This window comes from Camellia sinensis, chromosome 2 (assembly GCF_055761805.1).
Source record: "Camellia sinensis isolate YWXY chromosome 2, ASM5576180v1, whole genome shotgun sequence".
Lineage (NCBI taxonomy): Eukaryota > Viridiplantae > Streptophyta > Magnoliopsida > Ericales > Theaceae > Camellia > Camellia sinensis.
This window is the reverse complement of record NC_138962.1, coordinates 50,277,290-50,296,303: the sequence shown is the minus strand read 5'-3', so window position 1 is coordinate 50,296,303 and position 19,014 is coordinate 50,277,290. Positions and strand designations below refer to the sequence as shown.

At 34.6% G+C, this 19,014-nt stretch overlaps 2 protein-coding genes across 8 annotated transcripts in view; both read left to right on the top strand.

The window, feature by feature from the left end:
- The first annotated feature begins 1,137 nt into the window (after window positions 1-1,137).
- On the top strand, window positions 1,138-16,153 carry LOC114289864 (BRASSINOSTEROID INSENSITIVE 1-associated receptor kinase 1). Of its 7 annotated transcripts, none has more exons than XM_028233685.2 (12): window positions 1,148-1,533; window positions 1,649-1,770; window positions 2,842-2,971; window positions 3,099-3,170; window positions 4,255-4,398; window positions 5,133-5,204; window positions 7,979-8,050; window positions 8,139-8,218; window positions 8,702-8,851; window positions 8,966-9,307; window positions 14,407-14,801; window positions 15,532-16,153. In XM_028233685.2, the coding sequence occupies exons 2-12, from the start codon at window positions 1,677-1,679 to the stop codon at window positions 15,865-15,867; spliced, it is 1,887 nt and encodes a 628-aa protein (XP_028089486.2). In that variant the 5' UTR covers window positions 1,148-1,533; window positions 1,649-1,676; the 3' UTR covers window positions 15,868-16,153. The 7 variants fall into 7 exon arrangements, with proteins under 7 accessions (XP_082770486.1, XP_028089486.2, XP_028089485.2 ...); XM_028233684.2 differs by having other exon boundaries at window positions 1,149-1,479; window positions 1,623-1,770; XM_082914359.1 differs by having other exon boundaries at window positions 1,159-1,533; window positions 1,657-1,770; window positions 2,839-2,971.
- Window positions 16,154-17,381: 1,228 nt separating this feature from the next.
- Window positions 17,382-19,014, top strand: part of LOC114289866 (BRASSINOSTEROID INSENSITIVE 1-associated receptor kinase 1) — a 60,675-nt gene continuing 59,042 nt past the window's right edge. Inside the window, exons 1-2 of the mRNA XM_082909259.1 lie at window positions 17,382-17,634; window positions 17,822-17,943. Coding sequence (XP_082765385.1) covers window positions 17,850-17,943 — 94 coding nt within the window. The 5' untranslated portion in view covers window positions 17,382-17,634; window positions 17,822-17,849. The remainder of the gene's footprint in view (window positions 17,635-17,821; window positions 17,944-19,014) is intronic.

Sequence of the window (19,014 nt, the reverse complement as noted above, 5' to 3'; positions counted from 1 at the left end):
AAGGAAGAGATGTTCTGGCAAGAGTTCGTCAATATCCACCACCAAAATAATGATTGGATCATTGCCCAAGTCAACAACCTTCCCAACTCCACTCCCTACCTCCCTCCAGAAGAATTGTTCAGTCCTAGATGATCTTTTAAATGGATTTTGTTTTCGGCATACAGAGAAGTCTCTTGGAGTCGCACTCTTTATTCAAATGTGAGATATACCATATGTGTATACAATTTTTCCTCTTTAGTTTTTATTTTTTATTTTTTTATAGCTCAATTTATATGACGATGATTATGAATTTTTAGGTATAAGCAAAAATATGGCTAGAAAGGCTATGTAATGTGTCCAATTAGTATATATTTTATACACCAATAAATACATTTTGTTTTTAGTCTTAAAGCAAATTATAACACTTGAGCATTTGTAATTATTGATTATAGCTTTGTTAAGCATTTGCGATATCTGAATAAAGCTTGGAAGATTGAAAGCAAAGGGATATCTCTAAAATTCGATGTACTTCTTCAAATGTGGTACACATCTCATGTTTGCTGAATCTAAGAATATGAATGAGATAAAAAAACGCTCTGTTGAGGCTCAACGGAATCTACCTATGGAACGATCTTTGAAGAAGAGAGGGGTCAATACCCAGAAAATAGATTTTTAAAAAAATGGATATGCTCATAAAAGATGTAGCCATTGTTGCAAAAAGGACATTTCATCTCTCTCTCCCCCTTTCTCTCTCATGTTGACGAAATAACACACTTCGTCCACCTTGTGTCTAAATTTTTTAACAGTATAGCTGACACAGGATTCTCTATACCCAAATTCTTTTGAGCACATTTGCTATGATAGAATGGGCTGAAATGAAACGCTCATTTTAACTTTGCATTTTCTTCTTCTTGTTTTGGTATGCCTTGTTTAAGTGAAAATAATTTAAATGACTATTCTATCAAATTGTGATAATGCCTATTCTTTCCACTAACTCATTTATTTCTCACATTCATTGAATTATATTTTAAGAGTTTCATACTTTGAAATTTTTATGATTTACAATTCTTGTACTTTGAAAATTTTAAAATTGTGACTTTTTGGGACAACGGCTTTGGTTAAGCTCTAGCTTTCTTCCCCCCAGTATGTAGGATAAGATGTAAGGAAGTTCGTTTTTGAAATTTAAAAAAAAAATAAATTCAAGAAATAAAAATAAAGAAAACTATTACTACAAACTTTTACTAGGAAAATACCAGTCAAGAGTAGAGTAGAGAACAGAGATTGAGAGAGACAGTGCGTGAGGGACTGTGAAAGAGAGAGAGGCTTTGACTAAAACCCCGCCACAAACGACTCTCTCTCTCTAACCCCCTTCCGTACGGACCGTTATATTCAATCTCTATCTCTCTCTCCGGCATTCTCTCAGAATTTTCCCGGGAAAGTGAAAGAAAATTTCCTTATATACCTTCAGCGTCAAAGTCAGCTCCAAACAGTTCCCCTCCGGTGAGCTCCGGCGACGACTTCCCCTTCCGATTCCCATTTTCAATCAACCGATAGGTGCCAATGTTTGGCTACCAAGCGATTTAGATTTCCTTCAACTAAAAGTTTGATTTTGAATGTTTTTTTTTTTTTTTTTTAATTACTAGTTCAAGAGTTGATGAGGAATACATAGGTTTTCAGTTGAAGCAATTGTTGTGGCAATGGATCGAGCGGTCTCGGCGATCTCATCCTCGGCTTTTCTTTGCCTGTTTCTGGTTTTTTCTCGGTTATTTCAGGCCTCTGGTAATGCCGAAGGTGAGTTCCGGTTCTGTTAGCTTCGATTTTATGTTGTTTTTGACATATTCTTCGCGTCAATTTAAGTCAATGTTTCTTGGATTGTGTTCTGCTTGCATTGAACTTTGCATAATCAAATTCAGCAATCACTGAACTTTTAATGGATTTATTCAGTTCTGAGCTTGGAATCATTACGTGAAATTCGGAAAATAACTGAAATTGGAATTTACAGTTCATTTATTCAATTATTTATTGAATTCATTCAAAAATTCAAGTACTTAGCATTACTAGTGCAATTTTTAAATTTTAATTTCATATAAAAATAAAATAAAATAAAAAAAACTTGAACTTAAATGGTGTGCTCTGCTTTTTGAAGTGCTCTCCTAATAATAGCCTTGGAGCCTGTTTGATTTGTTGGATTAATAGTGAGGGGATTAACAATTCATGAGATTAGTGTAGGATTAGTTATCCAGTTGGATTAGTGAGGTACATAATTTCCTCTTGTCCATGTTTGTTTCGCAATAGATATGGAAATATATAATCTCAATTACATGTATGTTTTATGTTATTAGTTGTAGGATTAAAAAATGGGCCAATTTTATTGGATAGAATGGCCACTGGAATTTAATTTGAATAACAAAATCGGAAACCAAACAATGGAATGCGAGTGCCATGAATTAATAATCCTAATCTTATGCTATAATCTGCTAATCAAACAAGGCCTTGATGTTGTATTTAGTAATGTTGAATTTAGTTGTAGAATTTGAAAATCTTCATGTTATGGTATGAGTGTTAGTCTGTTACACAACTTAGTAGCTTACATCCTCTTGGGATTTGTTTTGGTTGATGATGTTTGTTAGAATTATGGTGAAAGTGAAATATTGTATTGAGATTGATATACCTATTACAAGTGGTAGCCTATTTATAGGGTTGCATAGACTGATCAACAAAGAAACCTAGAGTGCTAATCATTTAATAACTTAAGCAAGGAAATAGGTAAATATAGGAATAGAATATCTTGGAAATATTCTCTAACAATGTTAATGCTTTTGACAAGTACCTGATGATTGCCTCTTTCATGAAGAATAGTAGATGCCTTGAATGTGCTGAAGACCAACTTAACTGATCCTAATAATGCTCTGCAAAGTTGGGATGCTACACTTGTCAATCCCTGCACTTGGTATCGTGTAACGTGCAACAGTGAGAACAGCGTTACAAGAGTGTAAGTTGCTAACATCTGTGACAATTCTTGTGATGTAACTTGCTATACGAAACTATTGTTGCTTTCGTACTACCATTTTCAGTGGTGTGATTGATGATGAATTTTGCTTCCATTTGTGTACACCCAGTGAGCTTGGAAATGCAAACTTGTCTGGTCAACTGGTTCCAGAACTTGGACTGCTTCTGAATTTGCAGTACTTGTGAGTCGTACTTCAGTACTACTTTAGCTCATACTAATTTATCACTTGTTTCATAACCTTTAGTCTTATTCTATATCTACCTTTTGAGAATATGAGGATTTACTTTAAAGATGATATCTTTGTATTACAGTTTCAATAACATGAACTTTGGTGACTCCTTGAAAGTCTTAATAGTTGATTGTATAATGTACGCTTCTTATTACTTATTGCATAAGCTAATAAACGTAACAAGTTTGGGGTCATAATTTTCTTCCCTCTCTATAGTTGTTTACAAAAATATAATTCAGTTTTATTTTTGGCCATATTCTGATGTTGAGAAATAATAATGTGCATTGACAAAAATTAACTTTGTTTTGGCGAAACTCAGTTACTTTCTATATGTCGTAGTTTTGAATCCTCTGTTGAATCTTTCATTGTGCTGTATTCAACACACTTGAGACCCTAGTTTCATTCCCTTGATTTGACTATCTGGATATCATCATTTTATGTATAAAGACAACCTTGAAAACATGCTCTTCCTGGAGAATACATGATATTGTTCAGCTTTTCTGGTTAAAAAGGAACAAATGACTAAAGGGGCATATTCTTGTGCTTTGAATGATTTGGGATACCTCCGATTGGGGCATTCCCAGGTGAGTTCATGTGTAGTGTTTTGTTTTATTGGCTTCCATTGTAACCCCCCGCAAAAAATAAATAAATAAATGAATAAATAAATCAGTCTATTGCAATGCTAGGTTTTGGAGTCATGTACAACTTCATCTGCAAAAGAGCTAAATATGTTTTGACTTCCCCTTAAAGCATTTGTCTTGACTTCTTTGTTAATATTTTGTACTGATTGTGATCATGTGCATCTTTTACTTTGATGAAACAACTAACCTCTAGAAAGAAACTCCAGTTTCCTAGCAGCTTATTGTGTTAGGTTGTCTTTTAAAAATGGGTGGTTCATAGTTGGTTGCTTGAGCCCTTTTTTGTTCCCCTTGTACTCATTATCTTGATATTGCTGCACAATTTTTCTCCCATTAATAACATGATCATCTTTTGTTTGTCCCTTTGGTTTGCATATTATTAACATGTTTCTTGACAGGGAGCTTTATAGCAACAACATAAGTGGAAGAATTCCTATTGAGCTTGGCAATTTGACAAGTTTGGTGAGCTTGGATCTTTACTTGAACAATTTGAGTGGTATCATCCCGGACACATTGGGCAGGCTTCAGAAATTACATTTCCTGTATGAATTACATATCCTTCATATTTTTTACTTATGTTATTAAATTTATTGTGCACCTGTTTAAGTTTACTTTTATTGTATTTCAGTTTTCTTTTTACAAGGTTTTCTCAAAAGTGGGTTGCTTATGCGTTGATATATGGGAATATGGATACAGTGGCTTTGTTTTAGTTTTTTAGTGATTTCTTAAATAATATACTCTCATGATTTCTCTATCATTTTTATTTTTATTTTTTTTCCGTATATTTAGAAAAATGCTTTAAAACAAATTATTCAAGTTATTCAGTCTAGGATATTGCATGTTTGATTGAAATCAACCCCAAAGATGGAAATCCCATTGTTGTCAAGATGTCTAGATTAATATACAGTAGGGCCTATAAAGACTAGGTATTTTGGTGACAAATGCATTGATTTTTACTTTTTCTTAGTAAAATTATTAAAATGCACATTGATCCATGATTAAGAAATAGCATCCTGGCAAACAGTGCTGAAGGGTTATTTGTTTTAATCATATGTTACTGTATTATGTGCATCTACTAGTTGTTTGTACATTGCAGATCAACTTTCATCCGAAATTGGGTTATATTGCACAGAGGGCTCCGATTGATCACATGTTGCATGTATTATGTGCATCTACTAGCGTTGATCAGCCATGTCCCTAGGAATTTTATTGATATACCATTTTGATTGTTTGGAATGTGCTGATGCCTGTTCCTTGTATTTATTTGCAAGGATAGACGGCTTAACAACAACACTTTGTCTGGAACTATTCCTATGTCATTGACTACTATCAATTCACTTCAAGTCCTGTGAGTACCAAGTTGGCATGTTCTTTATTTTGAGTGCTGCTATTAACGCCTCATAAATTATTTTGAATCCCTTAATTTTAACTTTTTTTTTATTACTATAATAGCCTCAAATAAAATTACTAAAAAGGACATCATTAGTTTTGAGACATTCCATCTCACAAATAAACCTACACACTCACTACATCATGAATTAGGATTTATGAGAACATCAACCTCTATCACCACTCATCCATCTTCCTCAAATCTCACTTTCAAAACCTACCCACCCTCAAAACCTTGAAAATCCTTTGGCGGCAATATTCCGGCGGTAACAGTGGCAACCATTTGACTATCTACACTTATTCGGTAATGGCAATGTTCCGGTGGTAACAGTGGCAACCTTTTGGCGGAATACAGGTCAAAACATTACTTATTTGTTCGGGATAGCGTTCCCAAACAAATAAATAATGTTCGGGAATGTAGGTCCGAACATAGAAATTTCTTAACACATTGAATGGTCAAAATTATTAACGCTTGCAGAAGTTTTCACTTTTTCAAGTTTGGGAATACAGGCTCAAATATTACTTATTTGTTCGGAAAGGCATTCCCGAACAAATAAGTAATGTTCGGGAATGTTGATCCGAACATTGAAAGTTCTTAACACATTGAATAGTCAAAACTGTTAACGCTTGCAGAAATTTTCATTTGTTCAAGTTCGGGAATAGAGGCCCGAATATTACTTATTTGTTCAAGAAGCATTCCCGAACAAATAAGTAATGTTCAGGAATGTGGGTCCGAACATGAAAATTTCTTAACACATTGAATGGTAAATTTTTTTAACACTTGTAGAAGTCATCGGAAGAACTCCAAATCCATTATCAGGTTCAAAAGTTATTCCTTCATCGCGTAACTTTGATAATATTGTTGCGTAGTTCTCTACTGAACTCACAATTTTACAATATCTACCAACAAAACCAACAAAACCAATTATTATATAAAAAAAATTCAGCAAGAGAAGAAATTATTACGAGAAAATTATGAAATTATGTACATAGATATATATAGAGAGAGAGCATACCAACTGTGACAATAGTGAATGTGGCAGCAGAGACAGTAATCACATCGGCTCGTCTTCTTCTTGTTGGGTTTTGTTAGGGTTTTTTAAAAAGGGGATTTTTTTGGGGTGTGGGGGGTGTGCATTTAATGGGTGAAATGTTTTCACAAGGATAATTTTGGTATTATTTATGAGGGAAAGAAATTTTTGAGGGTTTCAAAATGAGTGCTGTATTAGCACCCCATAAATTATTTTGCACCCCTCAATTTTTAACTTTTTTTTTATTACAATAATAACCTCAAATAAAATTACTAAAAAGAACATTATTAATTTTGGGACACTCCATCTCACAATAACCTACATACCCACTACATCATGAATTAGGATTTATGAGAGCACCTACCTCCATCACCACCCATCCATCTTTACCAAATCCCACATTCAAAACCTACCCACCCTCAAAACCTTGAAAACCCTTTGGTAGCAATATTCCGGCTGTAACAGTGGCAACCATTTGATTACCTACACTTCTCCGGCAATGACAATGAGTGGAAGTTTTTCTAGTAACGACAACTCCATAAAACGAGAGGAGTACAACCATAAAACCTTAGAGGAGATTCATAACTTTGATGTTGTTCTTAGTTTAAAGGAGATTTAAGTTTTTCGAAAAAAATGACAAAAATAATAAAATATGTTCGTCATTTTTTTAGAAGAGAACTCCCGAACATATGATCGAAATTTGGAAACACAAGTTTGAACATTATTTATTTGTTCGGGGATCAGTAACCGAACATTTATTATTTGTTTGAGAATGCAAGTCTGAACATGAAAATTTCTTAACACATTGAACGGTCAAAATTGTTAATGCTTGCAGAAATTTTCATTTTTTCAAGTTTGAGAATACAGGCCCGAACATTACTTATTTGTTCGGGGTAATCCGAACAAATAAGTAATGTTCGGGAATACATGTCCGAACATGAAAATTTCTTAGAACATTGAATGGTCAAAATTTGTAACACTTGCAGAAGTTATCGGAAGTAGGCCAAATCCATTATCCGGTTCAAAAGTTATTCCTTCATCGCGTAGCTTTGATAATATTGCTGCGTAGTTCTTTGCTAAACTCACAATTTTATAATATCTACCAATAAAACCAACCAAACCAATTCTTATAATTTTTTTTCCTGCAAGAGAAGAAATTATTACGAGAAAATTAAGAAATTATGTATGTATGTATATATATATATATATATATATATAGAGAGAGAGAGAGAGAGCACACCAACTGTGACAATGGTGGATGAGGCAGCAGAGACAGTAATCATATTAGCTCTTCTTCTTCTTAATGGGTTTTGTTGAGGTTTTTTGGAAAAGGGGTTTTTTTGGGGTGTGGGGTTGTGAGGGGGTGTGCATTCAATAGGTGGAATGTTTTCACAAGGATAATTTTGGTATTATTTTGGGGAAGAAATTTTGAGGGTTTCAAAATTTATAAATGGGGGCCAAAGAAATGGGGGGTCTAAATAATTTATGGAGTGCTAATAGCACAACTCTTTCAAAATTTATAAGTGGGGCCCAAAGAAATGGGAACTCAAAATAATTCATGAGGTGCTAATATCACCACACTTTATTTTCCTTTTGGGGAATAATAAAGGTTTTTCTTTTTTTGTTTCTTTTTTTGATTAGCTTTAATTGGCATAAACTAACTACGAGAATATGATATGGCGTCTTGCCATTTGGTATACAGTGATCTTTCAAACAATCACTTAACAGGAGTTGTCCCAGTTAATGGCTCCTTTCAACTTTTTACTTCCAGCAGGTTTGTTGATGGTAACATCATTTTTCATACTAGTGGAGTCGGGTGACTCATCTGGACATATGCTGACCACTATTCTTTCATTTTTCAGTTTTCGAAATAATAATTTAACAATTCCTCCAACTCCTCCACCGCCTCCATTTTCGCTGCCACCCCCATCTATTGCTTCAGGTTTGTTTCGTTTTATCCTAGGTTGTTACTGATATTGGGTTCTGTTCTGTTTGTCCAACACTTTCAATTCCTCAATTCTTTAATTATAAATTTCGTTCCATGCTGCCTATTCAGACCTTGTCACAGATGACTTGACTGGATTTGTAATTTTTCTTTCTTACTTCATGCACATTATTGCTTTTGAAAGCAACTATACGAAAATAAATTGTATGTTAGGTCAATTCCTAAACCAATATGTATAGGTTTTAGTTTCCCCACATATTAAATTATGATGACCAATACTTATTTTCTAGGGAAACCTCCATGCTTTGATCTTTTTTATTTGTCCGAGTATCGTACAATTTTTAGCTTTCTTTAGATTAGCGACTTATGATATGTTGGTAAAGTTAGAATCTAATTTTTCCACTAGACTCTGCACCTGGATTGTCCAAACCATGGCATTGTTTTATTCCATTGAATTGTCTTCCTATCAAAACTTTTCAGTTGTGAAGGGAATGCACAATAAGAGTGAACTTACTAATAGTGCCACTAGAGCCATTGCTGGAGGAGTTGTTGCTGGTGCTGCCTTGTTGTTTCTCGCACTTGTTTGGTGGCGGCGAAGGAAACTAGAGGACAGTTTCTTTGATGTACCTGGTTAGTGGACCAAGTTGAAAATGCCTTAAATTGATTTTTATTTATATTTTTTTTTGAACAAGGCTTAAATTGATTGTTATGGTGTTGTATAATGCATTTCCCCTTTCTCTTCAGCTGAAAAGGGTCCAGAAGTTCATCTAGGACAGCTCAAGAGGTTTTCTCTGCATGAACTACAAGTTGCAACTGATAATTTTAGCAACATAAATATTCTAGGAAGAGGTGGGTTTGGTATGGAATACAAAGGACGATTGGCTGATGGCTCTCTAGTGGCAGTAAAAAGACTAAAAGAGGAACGCACTCAGGGTGGGGAGCTGCAGTTCCAAACAGAAGTGGAAATGGTCAGCATGGCCGTCCATCGAAATTTACTGCCTTTGTGTGGCTTTTGCATGACACTGACAGAACGATTGCTTGTTTATCCCTTTATGTCTAATGGAAGTGTTGCCTCCTGTTTAAGAGGTACTACTTGCATGCATCTTCATATGCTACCCTTTTTTAATTGGTCGTCAAGTATTATATTCATTAGAACTTTTAGTAGATTTGATACAATATGCTTTATTTCTATTCCAATTCCCAATTTGATACCAAGAGAAAAGGCTTGTTTAGTTTGATTTTTCAAAAACGGTTTTATGACACTCTATTTGGTTTCAATTTTTTGAATTTTAATTTTCTGAAAATTGAGATTTTTATTTTTCATATTTTTTTTTGTTTTTAATGAATTTTTTTTAATATTTTATGTTTTTTTTTAACTTTTTAAATGCATCTAACCTAGATGTACCTAAAAAGTAAAATATTTGTAAAACCAAACCAAACCAAGCCATATCAAACCAAGTCTTAAGTCTCATCAAATGAGGTCGGTTGCATCAATCCTTCTTCTCCATTTTGTTGGTCAAATTAAGGAGATTCATATATCTATTTACTACACTAGCTCACGTGAATACCATCTACCGTCACTATATCGCATCTCTTCACTATTGTCTTTATTGGTCTTCGCTGTATATTCCACACCATCTCAATCTATTCTTTCTCAACTTATCTTCTATTGGTACTACTCCAACCCATTCTTGAATATACTCATTCCTAACTCTGTCTTTTCTAGTTTTGCCACACATCCATCTTAGCATTCTCATCTTAGCAACACTCATCTTTTCTACTTGTTGTTTCTTAGTTGCTCAACATTCCATTCCATTCCATACAACATCCCTAGTCTAATAGCAAATCTATAGAACTTCCATTTTAGTCTAATGGGTATTCGTTTATCGTACAGTACTCTAGACGCACTCCTCCACTTAAGCCACCCCCGCCTTAATTCTGTGGACCATAACCACACCAATCTCCTTAGTCGTTGTGATAATTGATCATAAATACTGAAAATGTTCACTCTTAGATAGTTTTTGGTCTTCAATCTTTACTTCTCATTTGCTCCCATTATGACTGCTACTAAAATTACACTCCATATACTCTATCTTATTTCTGCTTATCCTAAATCCTTTAAACTCAAGTGTTTTTCTCCAAATCTCTAACTTCGTGTTAACTTCTTCTCTAGTCTCATCCACTAACACGATATCATTTGTAAAGAGCATATACCATGGCACATCATCCTGAATATTGCACGTCAACTCATCCATAACTAAAGCAAAAAGATAAGGACTTAAAGTTGGTCCTTAGTATAACCCTACAGAAATTAAAAATTCACTAGTCTCTCCAGCAGGTGATCTAATAGTGGTCACAGCACTTTCATTCATATCCCTAATCACATTAATGTAACCTTTTGCCACTTCTTTCTTCTCTAACACCCACTAGATTATATCCCAAGGCACTCTATTATATGTTTTCTCAATATCGATAAAAATCATATGAATGTCTCTTTTTTTTTCTTTTTTTTTTCTATTACTCTCCTCAAAAGATAGATTGCTCCATTGTTGACCTACTAGGCATAAACCCAAATTGATTCTCTGATACCTCTGTTATATCTCGCAATCAACGTTCCATCATTCTCTCCCACACTTTCATTGTATGACACATTAACTTGATTTCTCTATAGTTGTTACGATTCTGGACATCTCCTTTATTCTTATATATTGGCACTAAAATACTTGTTCTCCACTCCTCTGGCATTTTTCTTGTCAACAAAATCTTGCTAAATAACCTAATCAACCAAACAATCCCCTTCTTACCTAAACATTTCCACGCTTCAATAGGTATATCATCGAGTCCTAAAGCCTTATTCAATTTCATCTTCTTAAGTACAAACTCCACTTCAAAGTCTCTAATCCTACGATAGAACCTATAGTGGTGGTTTTCCTTATTACTGCCTACTTCTTCCCCTTTTGACCTACCTCCATGTTCCTCATTTAATAACTTCTCAAAATAGTTCTTCCACCTCTCCTTAATTTCTTCATCATTCACCAACACCTTAGAGTCCTCACCCTTGATGCACTTAACATGATTAAAATCTCTTGTTTTCCTCTCTCTTATCTTAGCAAGTTTGTATATCTTCTTCTCTCCATCCTTACTATCTAATCTAGTGTATAGGTCATCATAAGCTTTCAACTTAGTCTCCCTCACTACCTTTTTGACTTCCTTATTAGCCAATCTATGGCGCTTAAGGTTTTCCTCAGTTCTATTATTCTGTAACTTTTTAAAGCTTTTTTTTTTTTTGGTCTTTATTACCGTTTGGACCTCCTTCCTCCACCACCAAGTTTTCCTAAAGTTGGGTCCTTTTCCTTTCGACTTTTCAAAAAATTCCCTTGAGATTTTCCTCATACAATTGGCCATCGAGTTTCACACAGTGTTAGCATCATTTTCCAAGTCCCAAGTACCTTCTTTATCCATTCTGTTAGGTTTTTATTCTTAGTAATCCCGTTTGACAAAACTCCTTTCAGTTGTAATTTTATTCAACTTTTATTTCAATGAGGCTATGAGTTTTTAGATGCGAATCCAACCCGAATTGTGCCTTGCAAAGATGTTTCAGAAGTTAATTCTTTCGTGTTTGCCACTTCGCTGACTATGTCGGGGAACAAGGGGCGGCGCCCCTGAAACCAGAAAGCAAAATTACAGTTGAAGTTGTTTTGTTGCTCGAGCGAAGAATCCTTGGTCCCAGAAGTTTTCACTGACTGTAAAAATACTGAGAAGTGGCATTTCTCGCTCAAGCGACACTACACTTGGAAAACATGCGTTTTAGTCTCCTCGCTTGAGCAAGAGATCCTTCGCTCGAGCGACCATCGCGGCTCGATTTTCTATAAATATGTGTTTTAGTCAGATTTTAGGGTTACGGCTTCCAGATCTTCTTCTTGGATAGGGTTTATATCTGGAGCTTCTTTGCTAGTTTTTTTTTTTATGTTTGTTTAAGTTTAAATCTTGTTTGAAAAGTGTACATCAAAGGATTGTTTGTTTTGTTCAATACAAAAGAGAGTGTTTTTCTTTGGTAGATTCTGTGGAATTCGAGCTTAAAGCTTTGGTGGATTCTGGAGTGGCTCATCGTCGTGATTCGACATCGGCGTTGTGGATTCAACGTTAGGCAAGACAATTCCGAGGTGAAGACGAGGTTAGAAGAGGCACATAGGGGTCGGTTCGATTCGAGCGTGGGTTCGCTAGGTAATTGAGAGTACATTTGTATAATTCCTTTATGTCTTCTTAGTGGATTGTTTTGTGGCTTTTGCTTGTGGTTTTTTTTATCACAATTAGAGCCGCTCCAATTGTGATTTTTCCACGTAAAATCGTTGTGTCGATTTGTCTTGATTGTTTAATTGGGATTCTTATTTACTGCTTAAAATTGATACATAATCACAAATCAATATCTAGGGGATTACTAGATTTTTCACATTCTATTCTTAAATGTATCTAGTTTATTCCCTTTTAGGTCCCTCTATCTAGTCCTGCGACGCCCACTATCTTTCGAAGTTTGGTATTGCCCTTTAAAACATAAATCTAGTAGCAAAATCCTCTGTTGAGACACCAAGCTTTCTCCAGGAATCACCTTACAGTCGCCGCATTTTAGACGGTCCCCTTTTCTTACTAGAAAGTAATCTATTTGGCTCTTAATTGATCCACTCTTGAAGGTTATCAAATGCTCCTATCTCTTCTTATACATAGTATTGGCCACCACTAGGTCAGAAGCCAACACAAAATCTAAAATGCTCTATCCGGCCTCATTTCTATCACCAAAACCATACCCACCATGCACCCTCTCATACCCTAGTTTATCTACTCCTACATGGCCATTGAAATCACCATCTATAACTAGGTTCTCTTCTACGGGTATCTCCTATAATACCTCATTCATTTGGTCCAAAAAAACTCTCTTAGTCTAATCATCTAATCCTACTTGGGGGGCATATGCATTAATAACGTTCACTATATTCTCTCCAATAACTAGTTTAACTAACATAATCCTATCACATTTCTTAATGACCGCCACTACATTTTCTACAAGATTTTTGGCAACTATTATTCTTAAGCCACTCTTGTGCCTATCCTTGCCATTATAATATAGCTTAAAACCAGTATTCTTTATTTCCCAAACTTTCTCACCCGTCCACTTTGTTTCTTGTACGCAAGTTATACTAACTCGTCTTCTAATCATGACATCTACCAATTTTATAGTCTTACCAGTTAAAGTTCCTATATTCCATGTGACTACCCTAAACCTAAAATCTTGGACTAGCTTCTTTATTCGCGCTCGTCCATAAAAATGAGAAAACCTTTGTCCATTTTCACCTCACCCAAGTGTCAATGCGGCGCTTTTTGCTCACTTTTCGAAACACCCGGAAGCAGGCACAACGTATCACCTAAGGGGAACAACCTAGTATTTAATCAATTTAGAGTATTAGGCTTCATGCCATAAAGGATCCGAGCGGCTTTTTTACGTATTGGCTATCGGCTACCTTAACACACAACCCTCCTCCCTTACCTAGGCTTAGGACCGGCAGATTTGCTTAACAACATTTAAAAGAAATCAATAAATACAAAAGAATACAAAAATGTACCGAATTTTCAATTTTTTTTTTGTATTTTTGGTATGTAGTGAATTTTTTAAAGTTTTTTTTATTACAAATATTATACTTTTTAATTGTATTTACATTAAGTGTATCTAAAACGTACAAAATTTGCTTAAAATATTAAAAAAATTCACTAAAAACAAAACATACAAAAAATAAAAAAAAACTCAATTTTTATAGAATGGTAGAAAAATTTTCATATTTTAGTTTTTTTAAATACTTTTTTGATGCATCTAAAAAGTTTTAAAATAAAATAAAATAAAAAGACTAAAATATGAAGAGGAAAAAACATTGAAGGCAGAAGAAACTGGGGGTGGGGGTGGGGGAGGGGGGGGATTACATTTTCATATTTTTTTTGTCTTTACTGAATTGTTTTTATTTATTTATTTTTATTTTTTCAAATTTATTCACGTATATTGTATTTTTAGGTGCTAATATTTAAAAAATTGTAGTTGACCCAAAGTTTTTGAGCAAATGTTGAAGATTTTAAAAATCAATATTCCCAACCCTACTTAATCTCAACAATGTTTCCATGATCTAATTGCTTCATTGTTGTAGAGCGACCTGATTCACAACCCCCACTTGATTGGCCCAAAAGGAAGCGAATTGCATTGGGATCCGCAAGAGGCCTTGCATATTTGCACGATCATTGCAATCCAAAGATAATTCACCGTGATGTCAAAGCTGCAAATATATTGTTGGATGAGGAATTCGAAGCAGTTGTTGGAGACTTTGGGTTAGCGAAACTTATGGATTACAAGGATACACATGTTACCACTGTTGTACGTGGTACAATTGGGCATATTGCTCCCGAGTACCTCTCCACTGGAAAGTCTTCAGAGAAAACTGATGTTTTTGGGTATGGAGTTATGCTTCTGGAGCTCATCACTGGACAAAGGGCTTTTGATCTTGGTCGACTTGCCAATGACGACGACGTTATGTTGTTTGATTGGGTAAGCATTTATTTCTCTCATATGATCTGTTTTAATTATGTAACTAGGGTACTTGAGTTGACTGTTTTCATAACATTCTTTGAGTTTATCTTAAAGGCCCTTCTGTAAAAAATCTACTTTCAATTTGCTAGCTATAAGATTTGTCAAAAGCACATGAATGGAATTTTTATTCTGTTGTTTATATAAATAAAAATGAGTCGAGTAATGTTCATGATGGTATTCAAAAAAAAAAAAAAATGTCTTGCTCATTGCATTTTAAAGTAAAGTCCACTCAACAGTTATATTGAAGAAATTTGTCATCATCGTGATTTGCTGATTTTTATAGTATCATAATCTTCAATGACCATCATGTTTTCAAATGCCAGGAAACTTAGAATTTAGTCATCTTTTATTTCATAGTGTTGAACCTTGAAAAGAAAAATACACCATAATACTATTTGAGGCTCAGTCTTTACCTTGGACACCCTAAACTCTATATTGAAATTTTTCACACATTTCAATTTGGACAGAAAAAAAGGAAATTTTGAATCAAAATTGAAAATCATAAGCCACCTTTGTCTTTCCATTTCATTTTTATTATCAGTTTTCAAAAGTCTAATTTTTTTATATTTTCTTTTACTATTATGCTGCTTTCTCTAATTTGGAAAGTAATGGATAGACGGTGCTCTTCCTTATTAATGAGATCATTTCATAACCTACATCTGTGATTCAAAATACCCAAAAAATTCAGGTAAAAGGACTTCTGAAAGACAGGAAGATGGAAACACTAGTCGATGTAGATATGCAGGGAAACTATGTCGAAGATGAGGTGGAGCAACTTATCCAGGTGGCTTTGCTCTGCACGCTGAACTCCCCAATGGAACGTCCCAAGATGTCAGAAGTTGTCAGAATGCTCGAAGGCGATGGGTTGGCGAAGAAGTGGGAAGAGTGGCAGAAGGAGGAGATGTTTCGGCAAGAGTTCGTCAATATCCACCACCAAAATAACGATTGGATCATTGCCCAAGTCAACAACCTTCCCGACTCCACTCCCAACCTCCCTCCAGAAGAATTGTCCGGTCCGAGATGATCTTTTAATTGGATTTTGTTTTCAGCATACAGTGAAGTCTCTTGGAGTCCCACTCTTTATTCAAATGTGATATATACCATCTGTGTATATGATTTCTCTTCTTTAGCTTTTTATTTTTTTTAGCTCGGTTTATATGACGATGATTATGAATTTTTAGGTATAAGCAAAAACATGGCTGGAAAGGCTATGTCATGTGTTCAATTAGCATATATTTTGTACACCAATAAATACATTTTGTATTTAGTCTGAAAGCAAATTATAACACTTGAGCATTTGTGATTACTAATTATAGCTTTGTTAAGCGTTTGGGATCTCTGAATATAACTTGGAAGATTGAAAGCAGAGGGACATCTCCAAAATTCGATGCACTTCTTCAAGTGTCAGAAACATCTCATGTTTGCCGAATCTAAGAATACGAATGAGATAAAAAATGTTCTGCCGAGGCTCAATAGAATCTACCAATGGAGTGATCTTTGAAGAAGAGAGGGGTCGATATACCCAGAAAAAAGATTTTTTAAAAAATGGATATGCACATAGATGTAGCCATTGTTGCAAAAATGACATTTCATGTCTCTCCCTCTCTCATGTTGATGAAATATCCACCTTGTGTCTAAATTTTTTAACAGTATAACTGACATGAGATTCTCTATACCAAATTTTTTTGAACACATTTGCTATGATAGAATGGACTGAAATAAAATATTTATTTTAACCTTACATTTTTTCTCTTTTATTTTGGTACGCCTTTTTTTAAATAAAAATAATTTAAATGACTATTCAAACAAAATATGATAATACCTATTTCTTTCACCAACTCATTTATTTCTGCTGAAACAGTCACATTCATAAAATTATATTTTAAGAATCCCATACTTTAAAATTTTTACGACCTGCTTTGAAATTTTTACGTGATTTGACAACTATGACTTCTTTGGAACAAGGGCTATGGTTAAGCTCTAGCTTTCTTCCCCCCAATATGTAAGATAAGATGTAAGGAAGTTCGTTTCTGATTTTGTTTTTAAAAAAAAAAATTCAAGAAATAAAAATAAAGAAAGTTACAGTGTGTTTGGTTTGAGTTTTTTGAATTAAGTTTTTTAAAAATTGAGTTTTTTGGCTTTTGTGTTTTTTATTTTTAGTGAATATTTTTAAAATTCTAAATATTTTTTTTTTACTTTTTTAGATGCACCTTACTTAGATATATCTAAAAAGTAAAAAATTTATGAAAAAATATTTTTAAAAATTAATAAATATAAAAAAATACAAAAAATGTACTGAATTCTCGTATTTGTTTTTGCATTTTTGATATTTAGTGAATTTTTAAAAGGTTTTTTTTCAATTTTTTTTTTTACTTTTTAGGTATATTTACGTTAGATATGTCTAAAAATTAAAAAAATTGCTCAAAATATTAAAAAAATTTAATAAAAATAAAAAAATATGAAAAATAAAAAAATAAAATTATCCATAGAGAAGTGTTTTTAAAAAATAATAACCAAGCACACTACAAATTTCTACTTGGAAAATAGCAGTCAAGGAGTAGAGTAGAGAACAGAGATTGAGAGAAACACCGTGAGAGAGTGTGAAAGAGAGAGAGGCTTTGACTAAAACCCCGCCACAAACGACTCTCTCTCTACCCCCCTTCCCTACGGACCGTTGAATTCAATCTCTATCTCTCTCTCCGGCATTCTCTCAGAATTTTGCCTGGAAAGTGAAAGAAAATTTCCTTAACTACTTTCCGCGTCAAAGTCAGCTCCAAACAGTTCCCCTCCGGTGAGCTCCGGCGACGACTTCCCCTTCCGACTCCCATTTTCGATCAACCGATAGGTGCCAATGTTTGGCTACCAAGGGATTTAGATTTCCTTCAACCAATATTTGATTTTGAGAGTTTTTTTTTTTTTTTTTTAAATTTTAATTTTTTTTTAATTACTAGTTCTAAGAGTTGATGAGGAATATGTAGGTTTTTAGCTGAAGCAATTGTTGTGGCAATGGATCGAGCGGTCTCGGCGATCTCATCTTCGGCTTTTCTTTGCCTATTTCTGGTTTTTTCTCGGTTATTTCAGGCCTCTAGTAATGCCGAAGGTGAGTTCCGATTCTGTTAGCTTCGATTTTATGTTGTTTTTGACATATCCTTCTCGTCAATTGAAGTCAATGTTTCTTGGATTGTGTTCTGCTTGCATTGAACTTTGCATAATCAAATTCAGCAATCACTGAACTTTTAATGGATTTATTCAGTTCTGAGCTTGGAATCATTACGTGAAATTCGGAAAATAACTGAAATTGAAATTTACAGTTCACATATTCAATTATTTATTGAATTCTTCAAAAATTCAAGTACTAAGCCTTACTAGTGCAATTTTTAAATTTTAATTTCATATAAAAAAAAAAAAACTTGAACTTAAATGGTGTATTCTACTTCTTGAAGTGCTCCCCAAATAGCCTTGGAGCCTCTTTGATTAGTAGATTAATAGGGAGGAGATTAACTGTTAGAAAAAATAGATGATTTTTCACAACGAAATGAATCAATGGAAATAAAAATTAATGCAAATAAATTAAATCAACAGTGACACAAGAATTTTTACGTGTGTTAAACCTACTCTACTAAACCTAACCCACTACACCACTACCACCTCCACTTCACCTACTCCACCACTCCACCTCCACTTCACATCTCCTATATAATGTACATACAATAACAATCAATAATCAATCAATACATAATTCATTCTCTCTGTATCTCTCTCTATCAATTTATCTTTACATGGTATCAGAGCTATAGGTTAAAGATCTTGGTGTTCTTCGCCTTCCGGCGGGCGGGCAGCAACCTCGCCTTGGCCGCCCGCCGGACCTCAACCTAGTCCGCTCGAATTTTCTACACATACATTGAAATTTCCTTTCTTCAACCTGCCGAGTGCACTACTGTTCAGTCGCCGGAGACCGCCTCCGCTTGCACGTCGATGTCCCTTTGCCGAAGCTCCGTCGCGACACCGGCCTTCCTTGCGTCTGGTTTCAATCCTCTGCACATAGCCGCAGCTCAATCCTCTCCCTGATCACACACAGATACATGCATACACTAGCTCTCTTCTCTTCCTCTCTCTAGCTGGGTCTCTCACGAGACACACCCAACACAGACCAGCCACACATAGACACCAT

Excerpts from the sequence above, each read along its gene's own strand:
- LOC114289864 (XM_082914359.1), top strand. The coding sequence starts at position 1,677 with ATGGATCGAGCGGTCTCGGCGATCTCATCCTCGGCTTTTCTTTGCCTG. Across the intron at positions 1,771-2,838 it reads GGCCTCTGGTAATGCCGAAG|TAGATGCCTTGAATGTGCTG; the intron begins GTGAGTTCCGGT and ends CATGAAGAATAG. Across the intron at positions 9,308-14,406 it reads TGTTGCCTCCTGTTTAAGAG|AGCGACCTGATTCACAACCC; the intron begins GTACTACTTGCA and ends TCATTGTTGTAG.